This window comes from Cibotium barometz, chromosome 57 (genome assembly GCF_041138505.1).
Source record: "Cibotium barometz isolate CiBa-2024 chromosome 57, ASM4113850v1, whole genome shotgun sequence".
Lineage (NCBI taxonomy): Eukaryota > Viridiplantae > Streptophyta > Polypodiopsida > Cyatheales > Cibotiaceae > Cibotium > Cibotium barometz.
In genome coordinates, this window is record NC_141102.1 from 17,964,446 (window position 1) to 17,977,904 (window position 13,459).

The 13,459-nt window shown below is 38.3% G+C and overlaps 1 protein-coding gene across 1 annotated transcript; it reads left to right on the plus strand.

Annotated features, from left to right (window-relative positions):
• The first annotated feature begins 12,336 nt into the window (after nt 1–12,336).
• On the plus strand, nt 12,337–13,131 carry LOC147606521 (major pollen allergen Bet v 1-M/N-like). The gene is made up of 2 exons (XM_086792008.1): nt 12,337–12,590; nt 12,669–13,131. The coding sequence occupies exons 1-2, from the start codon at nt 12,395–12,397 to the stop codon at nt 12,947–12,949; spliced, it is 477 nt and encodes a 158-aa protein (XP_086648134.1). The 5' UTR covers nt 12,337–12,394; the 3' UTR covers nt 12,950–13,131.
• Nucleotides 13,132–13,459: the final 328 nt, after the last annotated feature.

The following is a 13,459-nucleotide window of genomic DNA, read 5'->3' on the forward strand; positions in this document are numbered from 1 at the left end:
CATTCCCTCGGGTGCTGTTAATTGAGCTCCATCTGTCACTCCCTCCTTCGATATTCTCATCCTTTGTTGGGGACGAGAACTCATAGGCGCAATGTTATCAAGATGCGACTGCACACTTGCTTGGTTGTACAATTGAAACCGTAAATTTTACAAGCGCTCCATTGGAAATATGCCAGCGTCATGAATATGCTGGTTGCAAATCCTTCGTTTTCGAAAGATTTGATACTTACATCGCATGCATGGACACGCTATTCTCTCTTCAAGATTGAGAGGCTCCATCTAGCAGGATAACAAGTATATGTAGCTCATTAAATACAAATCATTATGCATTACACAAAGCATTATGTAAGCCATAAAACAGGGCTTCTTTTCCCCAGCCGCCGTGAGGGAGATTTTAAAAATAACATTTAAAGCGTCAAACGGGCTTCTTTTTCCCAGCCATTGAGGGAGACTTTAAAAATATTTAAAAAAGCGTCAAACGGGCTTCTTTTCCCCAGCCGTTGAGGGAGATTTTAAAAATAACTTATATATTAGCTTATCTTCTCTCCATACAAAATTAAGAAGGTAATTAGAACAAGGATGGAGAGAGGGGATATCTCTATTCATAAATACCTATTTATAAAGGCCTTATGCAAAAATGTATATGCATAGATTCTGCAAGTAGAGCCTACACATTGAGCTCTATGCATAGAAGCCTACACCTAAAGCTGAACGCATAGAGCCTTATGCATAAAGCCTATGCATAATGATCTATACATAAGCTTATGTGTAATGCTCTATACGTAAGTCTTATGCAAGCTTTATGAATAAGGTTTATGCAATCGTATGCATAGTAAGGCTTGCAAGCCTTAAGTATAAGCTTGCATAATAAGGCTGCAAGACTTATGCATAAGCTCTATGCATAAGCCATATGCATGTCTTATGCATAAGCTCTATGCTATAAGCCTTATGCACTATGCTAACCCTTAATCCCATCACCCAATGGTGTAATAAACATGATCTTGTCTTACATGGATAAGAGATCTTACCTTGATAACATATATAAACTCTATGAATAAAGAGAATACCTTATGCATAGAAAAACAGAGCATAAGAAATATATGTTATATGTATAAGAGAGTATAAACATTAAAAAAGCTTATGCTCTCCATCCATGCAAGGCACTCTACATAAAAAAAAGCTTTATGCATAAAAACATAACGCATGTGAAGCCTTATGCATAAAGCTCATCCATAAGATTTATACATAAAACATTATGTATTAAGCTTTATGCATAGATCTTAATTCATGGATTCAGCTAGATTCATATAGCTCTATGCATAAACTCTATGTATAGATCTTGCATAAGCTTACAAGCCCTATGTATAGAGATTTCATAATCTTACAACCTCTATGTATGAAGCCTATACATAGAGCTTATGCATTAAGCTTACAAGAAGGCTATGCATAGAGCTTTCAACAAGAAGGCTATGCAAGCTCTATGTACAATGTCCATGCAAGCTTTCAAGAAACCTATGCATAAAGATTTTATAAGCTTGCAAACTCTATGCATAAAGCCTATGCATAGAGCTTATGCATAGAGATTTTACAAGCTCGCAAGCTCTATGAGTAGAGCTTATGCATAAAGCTTGCAAGAAGGCTATGCATAGAGATTGCAAGCTTATGATAGGTTTTATGTATAGATCTTGTAATAATCCTATGTATAAGCTTGCAAGAACCCTAAACTAACCCTAAACCATAAAACAGGGGTGCAATAATACGTAGAAAAAAGCATAAACAAGAAAATCAAAAGAGGGACTACCTCTTTTTTGCGAAGCTGAAGGAGAGGATTGGTGAAAGATTGGTGAAAGAGCTGCAAAACAAAATATTAAACAAAGTAATTAGTAAATTAAACATAAGAATAAGAACTAATACACAAGTAATACAAAACCCTAAAATCTCTATGCATGCATTAGGAGATCTATGCATACATAGAGAGCTCTCAACATGCATAGAGAGCCAAAAAAAACACAAAACCCTAAACGCCCTATATCCTAAAAAGCAAAAGCAAGAGCATATAAGTTAAAGTGGAGAAGGAGAAGAGGAGAAAAGAGGAAAGCTTAAAGGAGATGCTGAAACGCATACCTTCTCTGGAACGCCACGGAAAACAGAGAACAATAGGTTCTCGGCTGTAAAAAACTTACGAGCGTCGGTATGCGCGCCGGTATATGCGTCGGTATATACCTCGGTATATGCGTCGGTATACGCAACGGTAAAAGCGTCGGTATACGCGTCGATATATGAAATTTTAAAAATAGCCCGCGCAACTTGTCTCCTCCAAGATTACGACAGGCATACCGACGTTCGACATTTGCATCGGTATTCTAACGTCGGTATGCCCTAAACCTCTAGTAGTGAGAATGCTGTTTAAGTCAAGTTAGGAGTGGTTATCTGTGAGTAGGTGGTTATAGTGGAGGGGGAGCCCTCAATTTTTTCACTATCCTTATCTCATAAAAGAGAAGTTACCTTTGTCTTTTTAACAGTGGGGAGCATGTGGAAAGTCCTCAGAAGCTATCATCCAAAAGGGGCACTATCCACCCTGCTTGTTTAAGTAATATTGTACAAGGTCTCAACAATGTTCTAACAAAACATGTTGCCTCGTTTGTTTAAGCCTTAAGCATTTGTCTGTTACATCATTATTATGTTGCTGTCCTCTACTTCAGCTTGACATTGTCAAGGTAAGATCTCTTATTCATACCTTATGTTTATTGCAACCTCATGCCGGGTTTAGGATTCAGGCTTATGCATAGAGATATAGGGCATTATTGTAGGCCATGTACAATGTTGTTTAAGTCAAGTTAGGAGTGGTTATCCACGAGAAGGTGGTTAAAGTGGAGAGGGAGCCCTCGATCTTTTCACTATCCTTGTCTTGTAAAAGAGTGGTTCCCTTTGGCTTTATTAGTGGGGAGCATGTAGGAAGTCCTCAAAAGCTATTATCCAAAAGGGGTATTGTTGACCCTGCTTCTCTAAGAAGTGTTGTAGAAGGTCTCAACAATGTTCTAATATCACGTGTTGCCTTTTTTGTTTAAGATATAATGCTTTTAATTCATAGAGCTTAAAAAGTAGCTAATATGCTTTGTTTTATTTATGTAGACCATGGATCGTACACCCGACGACACACTTGCATATATAGTCCCAATCTCTCCACCTTACCTACACCACAGGCAGCAATGTCCCCAAAGAAATTTCACCATTTCATGTCGCACATGAGAAAAGGGATATGGTGCAAGACTACTTTGGGGGAGGTGCTGGCACTTGTGCACAACCATCACAGCCCACAGGCCACGGTCTCAAACACTCCACGGTGGCACGTAGTAACACAAACCCTGCCCACGGCTCGCTCGACTACTTCTAGTCGTCGTAGATGAGATTGTGGATAGGTTGTTTCCATGGTGGTGACTCCATGGATGCTTCTTCCGCTCAGCGCCAGGAGCGCCCACCCATTGCCAGTTCTGAGGGGACACCATACTCATACTCATCCCGCGCTTCGACACAAATCCCTCTACCCGCAATCTGGCTTGTTTGCACTATACGGTAGTGGATGTAAATGTAGTCTTAGATTATGTTGGCAGCGAGATGAAGACTCGAATCCACGAGTTGGATGTAAATGTAGTCTTAGATTATGTTGGATGATTCGAGATGAAGTCTTGAATCCACGAGTTATGCCATGTAACTTTTGCTTATGATTGCGTGACCACATGGCATAAACTTGATAAGGCCAAAAAGGAACAAGTTGCAAATCAAATCAAAAGTGAGTTTATGCCAGCACCACCAGGTAATGAAGAGGTCCATCCTAGATTGATTAAACATCACATGGTGAACGTGATGGGCAGCACTGGCGCAGGGACATCAAATGCAAGGTAAAGTCAGGGGAAAAAAGCCTTGAAATTTCTCACAAGAGATTTGGGAAGAGGAGTGTAGAAATCACTTTGCAAATCCCCAAAGGTATAAGCAACAGAAGAAGGCCGGAGTGAAGCAAATGGAGAGCGTAGGGAGCCCTCATCTTGGAAGCCGTGTCTGGGATGCTTTCCACACCTACTTTCTAATTGTTAATACACATATCCCTCAATTTTTTGGCATAATGGATATTTCATTTTTTAAAATAAGTACTCATGCTTCATGCTTCTAGCTACGAATGGTTGGTCGTTTTTTTACGAGTAATGCTGCGGAGGAAAGGTACGTTCTATTGCACGGGACATATGCTCTCCTCGAGTAACTTGAGCGAGAGGGCCAGAATTTGAATTGGACGAATGTGGTGAATATGGTAAAACTCTACATTTTTCACCAATCAATTAGTTTTTTCCTCACTTGTCATTTCTAAGTTTTTGCCCCTTGAATACTCTTTTGGCAAGGACCAGTGTGCCAAACCCTGAGGATAACGTTGATGATTAGGAGCTATGTACAGGAGTTGGGCCTCAATGTGGCGTACTTCTTTTTGTCGGGTCTATGTCTCTTTTTGTGTACTTTTTTTCATCTCCATTATGAGCTATGTAACTTTTTTTACTTAATATAGAAATTATTGTTTCATGACTTCTCAATAGAGAACATGGATATAATTTGTAACACTGGCATATAGGTATACCCAACTGTAGGACTGTACTTGGGTGTACCATTATATATATATATATATATATATATATATATATATAAACCTACATCTGTCGATATAATCATCAATTTATCCATCAAAATAAGCATTGAAATATTGGTCATAAAGTGCATCGTTGTCAATGTGGAAATACGTGTTGCAATATTGGTCCTTATGTAAGCCTTGAAACCAGCATCTAAATAAGCATCAAGATATTTTACTTTCAACAACAGTTATTTTAACATTTACATCGACAAACATTTCAGCATTTATATCAAAGGATTACACTTTTCGAGATTTTGTATATGTATAAAACCGTCGAAAATAACCAATTAATGGTTGGTAGTCTCTCCTAACAGCCAACGCAACTCAAGTTTTATGGTGTATGGAGCATATTAGCTAGTGCCAGTGGTCTAGGTTCAACTCCCAGTGAGGTTTTCTTGATTAACAAAAAACAATTATAGCAAGAATCCACCTCACAGGATATCATTCATCAATGTTTGTTGTATTCTAAGTTTCTGCCCCTTGAATACTCTTTTGGCGAGGACCAGTGCCAAACCCTAAGGATAACGTTGATGATTAGGAGCTATGTACAGGAGTTGGGCCTCCGTGGCGTACTTCTTTTTGTCGGGTCTATGCCTCTTTTTGTGTACTTTTTTTGTCTCCATTATGAGCTATGTATTTTTTTTACTTAATGGAAATTATTGTTTCATGACTTCTCAGTAGAGAACATGGATATAATTTGTACCAATGGCATACACGTATACCCAGCTATAGGACTGCACCTGGGTGTACCATTATATATATATATATATATATATAAACCTACATCTGTCGATATAATCATCAATATATCCATCAAAATAAGGTTTGAAATATTGGCCATAAAGTACATCATTGTTAATGTGGAAATACGTGTTACAATATTGGTCATTGTCAGCGTCGAAATTGGCGTCTAAATAAGCATCAAAATATTTTTACTTTCAACAGTTATTTCGACATTTACATCGACAAACATTTCAACATTTATATCAATGATGGATTTATATTGACGCTTTTGGGGATTTTGTATATGTTCAAAACACAAAAAATGTCAAAAATTTTGGAATCTAAGCAAGAAATCTAAAAACTATGTAAAAATCAATTCTAAAAATGATTAAGGCTTTAATCACTCTCTAATGAGTGCATTTTGAAAGAGAAGAAATCCCTATCCTAGAATGATTAACACTAATACATGATCAAGAAAATGCATTATGAAAAACTACATTGATAATAATCCAAAAATAATTATCACTTATTATGATCAAGAAAATGCATTCTGAAAAAACAACATTTTGTTACTTGTATACATCCCATACATCAATGATCATTGATGGGACATACCCTATGCTAGAGGCCCACCATATGGCATATACATTGCCATATGGAGTGTGTGCTTAATGCACATCAGTGTGATCATAGTTCATGTTCTATACACTACTCCACCATGGTTTGTGACAATGAATATTTGAGAAGGTCTTTCAAAGCTCACATATTCGAAATTGGAATCCTATGCTAGTAGCCAGCCGAATTGCATAATGTGGCATTGAGCCTAGCGGCATGTGCATGCATTGAAACTTCCCTCAAAATTCCTCCCTAATCTCTCCAGATACTAGCAACCCAATGAAATTGCCCCTATGTGAGTCTACTTGTTTCATTCCTCACCCCAGTCTCCAACCTTGAGCTCAAAGTGGTGGCATCCTACACTGCTCCTTTCTTTCTCCACAATTCCCTCAACTATCCCCATTTGTTTCTTTCATGTATAAATATTAGGTATCATTTAACATCATGGCCCCTCCCACTAGCTCCCAACTAGCCCCTCTTGACTTTTGACTTTTCTCCTTTCATGAATCATCCCCACGACTTGCCCCTCTACTCCTTTTGTGAAACACCCCTCTCAACATACTCCTCTAGAGGCTCCTTTTGTGAGTTTCCTTCCCAACATTTTCATACCTCATACCTATGGAACCACTTCCCTAAAAAGATGCCTTGGGTCCTCATGCACATCACACCCTAAACCCGCCCCTTAGGCGCATGTGGTAGTATGGCTCTAGATTCTTGATATTGCATGATCGTTTCCAAGTTTTGGTGCTGCCCAAGATCAAAAGGTTGTAGATTTAGAAGGATTAAGAGTAAAAAATATGGCTCTATCTTCGTTTTCCTCTTCCATCGGGTCTACTAAATTTTGAAATCGACAAGGCCTCTCATTTCGACCTTGCATGCGATTAGGATTCAATAGCTTAATGCCCTAGATTCTAGGTAATTCATTTTTCATTATATGTTTAATTTTTTTATTATATTAACTTGCTACTTAGTAAGATGCATGTTTGCTTCTTAAATACTATAGACTATAATCTAAATCGTGCAAATGGAGAGGTTTTTGGGGCCCAAATAGATGAGTTCCTTTCATGAGAATCCTTAGGTGTTTACTAGCTTGCTGTTGAAAGGGATCCAGTGGGGCAGCTTGGGGTTTGGATAAAACTCTATTGCTTGGGATTCATGCTTGCAAACCTCTTCTCACACAAATAGGCTTCAAGCTAAATGGTGGTTGGGTCCTTGAATGGGCATCCTACTTTCCTTGGCTAGCCAGAGTACTTTTGGGTACCCATGCTTTCATGGTGGTGACATCCCTGAACGGTTACTGAGGTTAAGGTTTGGGAGGTGGTATTCATATTCGCTACTGAGGTGTTCTTTGTCTCCATAATAGTTTGAGGGTTCGTCAATGCAGCGAGGCTTAGGGTTCCCTCATCCATTAGTACTATAACTATTCCTAAGGGGAGCTTGATTACCATTACGATCCTTGTTTGCCAGGTATGACAATCCAATCCATGGATGCAATCCCTCCCCTCTAGAGAATGGTGATATCTTTCAATGTACCTTGGGGGTCACATAAAACTTACACGATGCAGGTTTAAGAAACTGCACTTCAAAACAGTCGATGATCATAGATTGGGAATTTTTATCACGTTAATGGTTGCTAGAAATGGTACAAGGGGTGGGTGGACTAATGAGGTCTAGATCTCCCAAGGCAACACTTTTAGCTAGCCATGATATCGACCAATGTGGTCCATGCAACTAGGTGGTCTTTTTGGGGGGAACTTTAACTCAAGGTAAACTAGTTTCATTTATAATTCTATCTCACTTCAAGGTAAAAAATAGGCACCAATAAAATAGTATAAATATAGATGGTTTGGTGCAAATGTTTTTATATATGAGCCTAAAACTTAAGAAATTTGGGCAAATATTTTAAATTTTCTATCTTATATGGTAGTATGTAGTGTACTTTTCATGAATTTGTCTCCAAAACCCACTAAAAACTAGAAAAATTTGGGTGATTTTTTCTAAAAACACTTCTCGTGAAATAGCCCAACAATATCAACAAAGACCCCTCTAAAATAGCCCTTGGGATAAAAATAGCCCCTAATTTTTTGCTTATCTCAAATGCGTCCAGTATGAATAAGGATTTGATTTTGGCAGCATCCAATCATGAAAACCTTGTCCAAGGCTTTTATGGAAGAGTGTCCACGCTTCCAAGAACGTGAATAGAGTCCTCAGAGTTGGCAGCATCCCAAAGGGTCTCATATTCTTGGTCCTAATTTTCACCATCCAATATCTTATTACAAGCTCTAGAGATGCTAATCGATGTGTTGGGTCTACGTTGCATGCTCTACAAATATCAACTAAATCAGTCCAAACACTTGTGTCTGACTCATTGGCAAGAAAACCTTTCCCCATGGGGATGAGTCTTCCCTATTCTTCCATATTTAAATGTGATTGGTTTCCTAATCATGAAATAGATTTCCATCTCCCATATAAGGCCTTCTGAAGATCATGGTGTATGACCCTCTTGTGTGAAAATACATCACCAGGAATGTGTGGTGGTTGGAAGCTTTGCCCGAAGGTCTTAATCTTTGCATCGTAAAGGTTTGGTTGTGTTCCTATATATACCTCTCAGTATAATGTTTTGATGAATAAGTTCTAGATTATATACTAGTTGAGAAACATTTGGTATGGGGGCAATAGGGCTAGTGGTTTCTTTAAAACCCAAAAATGAGTTGTGTCATGGTTCTTCCCGTGGTACTGGTAATGAGCACAATATTGTTGTTGTCTATGTCTTAGCATTGGACATTCCATACTTGAATGGTTTGGCAATGGCACATTGCACACCATACCATGTCTCTTGTGGGAATAGGTGTGGGTGTCCTTCTTGAGGTGTTGGGGTTTTTTATAAGGATTAACTTCAGAGATCTCTTGAGAAAGTTAGAGAATGTCTATATATAAGTTCTTTAGAGAATGAAAGGTTGGCAATCTTGGATTATTTAGGTTGCTGCATTCTTGAAATAAAGAGTTTACTATAGTTTCAATAACCATGGTGACTATTACGTATAAAAAGTACCATCAAGTAGATGGAGATGGAATACAAAGCTTATCCTCTTCTTGCCAATTAGTGACTAACATATACTAGTGGCATGACCCGTCCCTTTACGGGCAAGAGTAATTTTGCATGTATAAAAACAAAAGCTTTCTTTGAATAAAGCACCAAACTTGGCATATAAATATACATCTAGAGTTCCAACCTAATATAATGTTGACAATCTTAACACACCTGAACACGGCTTTAAGACAATCCTCCGCCAACTAGATTATCTCTCCTTAGATGCCTATACTTTCTCCTCCATCTGGTAAAATATATTTAAGATAAAACATTAGCTATTGAAGATATAATTTTCAAAGAAAAAAAGAAGGAGAAGGATAAAAACCTTACAAAACTCATTTGGTGGATCAATATTTGAGGCGAATAGCATTTGAATAGGCTTGTAGATAACAAATCAAAAAATTCTGTATCGAAAATCTAACTTATCAGGCTTTTCATACTCCACAAACATTACATGTACATGAAGTTGATCTGCAAACTTTCGCAATCTTAGATTGTAAATTCCAAGGAGCCCAAAGCTCTTGTTACATAAGTGTCTCGACCATACAAACCTAGCAATAATGTGGGTTCTAAAAAATAAAGATATTCCCTATTGTGAAAAGAATGTATCAATAACAATATAAATTTATCAAATAAAATATCAAAAACTACATAAAAAGCAAGTTTCTATACCGTAAAACACCGATAGTCTCTAATAGTTCAATAATTAGAGATGTTGTTGCTTGTCCTTACCAAAATGGAGGGTCTACAATTGAGCCATGAATATTAAATAGATTTTGGAAAAGAATAATACCTATATTATAGCAATCGTTAAAAAAATTACCTTCAATATCTTGTCCATCACCCATAAACAAATGAAAATGATCTCCTTCCCACATCCATCCTAAGTAATATACCCCTGATATCAAATATAATATTCATTAAACTAATCATTTACATAGGACTTTAAGGTCTCTCTCTCTCTCTCTATATATATATATATATATGTATGTATGTATGTATGTATGTATGTGTGTGTGTGTGTGTGTGTGCACGTTCAGTAGCTTGTGCAATAAGCAAGGAATACAATAATGGCACTGTACATATAAAAGCAAGTCAGAAGTAAACATTTGCTTATCCAAATGTTAAATAAAACAAACAAGAACTCACCGAGCCCCTTCAGCCATCTCAACAATTTGAACCACCACTTCAGCAATGATGGGGAACTCCCTTTTGTGGATCTACATGGTGGCTATACCTCAATGCAAGTAGATTTATACATATGGATTCAATATTACCAAAAAGAGTAGCATAAATGTGAAAGATTATAGAGTGTAAAGCTCCCACTCAATAATCACAATAAAATTCACGAAAATAGAATTTTGCACAAATTTTTAAGGTAGATTTGTATATAATCAAGAAATCTTACAACAGTCTGATATGAAGCACTCTTAGAGGAAAGAGTTCGAACCACCCGACCACCCCCAAGCTACCTCACTCGCAGTCTTACTCTCATGAAAAACTCACACTCTCACACTCGCACTCTCAATATCTTCTTCTCTTTTCTCTGTATTCCTCTTTGTCTCACGTCAAAGGCCAAAAGTATGCCTTTTTGGAGCTTTCTCGATTTGCGTGCCATAATTTTAGATTTGTTGTCCTTTTTGGAAAAAACGTGTTTGGGAAGCTTTCTTCAAATGCGATCATCATTCCCATGAGATTACGTTTTTTTTCGACGCTGGGAAAATAACCATTTTCCATGGTGTACTATTCATGCCTCCATGATCCGATGAGGATGTTCAATCGCTCATCTCGAACATTCCATCCTTCTCTTCGATTTTGTGTCTCTTCGTCTGAGGCTAAATCTTCATTCTTGACCTCCGTTTAAGACTTGCAATGTCTCGACACACGAATATCTAGGCACATTTTTAGTACAAAACCCACTTTGGAGTCACCAAACGGATATAAAATAATGTGAATCATAAAGATTTCACTTGAGAAAAGTTGTTTTATGTACAAAACAAAAAAATTCTCTCATACAAAACTTCGCCTAATTCCACCTCTAATCTAATAAAAAATCACCCACAAAAATGGCAACTACCTGAAAATGACCAAAACCAAAAATTTCTTGCAACACAAAATTTGGTCAGAACATGTTAGATGTCGTAATAAAACATTTTACACACTCTACACCAAAAATTTATGAAAATTATTTATACGAAATCATGAAGCGTCGTCGCACACAGGAAGACAACATAGATTGCACATGTCACATCTTTGCAAACTTTCTCCTTCAAATGCTTACTTCATTGATACAGAGATATCTATAAATGTACTCTCTAGGGTTTGTAAGATGTTGTATCAGTAGCTCGTTCTCTACCTTTTGGGCATAGATTACATTTATATTTTTCAGCATGCCATTTGTAAAACCTCCTTGTAGAAGAAAACATTGGTTGTAAAGACTTCGTTTGAGCCTTCTATGCTGCTTTTGTATTCCACATTATGCTTTACACACACTTTCTGCATTAGATGATCTAACACATGACATAGCAACGTACAATTGTCCATGTGTGAATACTTGTGTGGCCAGATAAAGTCCTAATACACTCAATGTTTGTCCTTGGGACTTATTTATTGACATACCAAAAGCTAACCTTATAGAAAATTCTCCTTTTCATGTCAAAAGGTAATTGAAGCATAGTAAGCATGAATGTTATCCTGGGAATAAATACCATGTTCTAATAAATCTAATGTAGAATATCCCTTATAAAATGGGAGGAGATACACGAGTTTCTCATGCACAAAGGAACTTTACATGATGTGGAAGCATTATGAGAGCATTACTAATTCAAATGTACCTAGCAAAAAGATGAAAGAGGAGAATGATTATCATTGATAAAGTCTTCCATGTTCTTAAAAGGACTCTTGAAAAACAAATCTCTCTTTAAATCTCTGTGGGACAGGTTGTTCCCATTATTTTGATTGGCCCAAAAAAAATGGTTTCCCTGTGATCACTAGTGGTGTTGTTGGAACGTCTCATCTGCTTAAATGACGGCCTAGCATATAATAGTGTTTCCACTGCCCCCTCGCGTTTTTTTAATTGTAAAAACCACAATTGAAGTCTTTTCTTTCACAATGGTGGTCACGGGTGACGGTGTGCAGCACTCTGCTCTAGTGCTGGGTGTGTTCTCGTGGGAGCCGACTCCGAGCACTGCAAGGTTCACGTTGGTATGCCGCATTTATACGATTTGACGTAGGAGGCCTCCATTGTATAAAAGCCCAAGGTGGCAGCGCAACTCCAGAAGAAGAAGAAGGAGATGGCTACCTGCAAAATGGAAACCTTGGACATCCAGGTGCCCGTCAAGCATCCTGCGACGCTGGTGTGGCAGACTCATGTCAAGAACCTCCAGAAGTCGGCGCCCATTGTTCTCCCTGGGCACATCGACCAGGTGGAGTACCTTGAAGGCCCGCCTCTAGCGCCAGGAGGAGTCTTCACAGCAACGTATCACGAATGTAAACACTACACTTTGTCTTGTGAATAAGCTTGATTTCTGCAAAAGCTTACTTGTTTTGTGCTCTCACGTACTACAGCGTTCTCTCACTATGACTACGTCAAGATGCGGTGGGATGTGATGGACCATGATAACCATTGCTTCAAGTGTACGCTCGTGGACGGAGGCGCCCTTGGAAAACACTTTGCTCACTTGGGCTACTTCTTCAAGATCCTGCCTGGTGCTGACCAGGGCTCCTGCGTGATGCACTTCACCGTGGAATATGAGGACATCGGGGAGCACACCTTCCACGACGTCATCAAGGAGGAAGTTGAGAAATTCTGCAAATCCCTCCAGTCACACCTCAACTCTGACCTTTGAAAGATCATGGGGGCGTTGACACGTTGTAAAATAAAGGTGCTTGCTCCTTAGATAACGGGTTATGTCCTTGCTGCTCTTTGTTGTTGTATTGCCACATAGGCTAAAGAGGTCTTCTAACTAGTATTCCAATGTTTCGACTCTAGATTGGTGAGTTATAATAAACCGTTTGTCTCGTTTTTTGAGTTGAACCATCCATCCCCACATCTCTCGAATCAGGCTTGCATCTCAAATCACTACTACATGTATGCTCATATCATTGTCTCTCAACCAAACCTTTGTGCATATTGAATGAGCACTATTGTAATGATGAGAGTAGCCTCATGCCGAAGCAGGTTTAACATACTTGTATACATAACACAAAGAGAATAATACGCACACAACATAGACACGAAGCGTGTAGATGAGTAGATGAAGTAGGTATGAATAAGAGCTTTTTAGCCTCGGGGGGGTCACTTAGCAAAATTGCCTATATCACGTGCATTCATGGCCTATTTTATAAATCCCTATGTA

What these genes read in the sequence shown, in the direction of transcription:
- LOC147606521 (XM_086792008.1), top strand. Translation starts at nt 12,395, where the DNA reads ATGGCTACCTGCAAAATGGAAACCTTGGACATCCAGGTGCCCGTCAAG. An exon ending in CACAGCAACGTATCACGAAT is followed by an intron (nt 12,591 to 12,668) that starts GTAAACACTACA and finishes CACGTACTACAG; the next exon opens with CGTTCTCTCACTATGACTAC.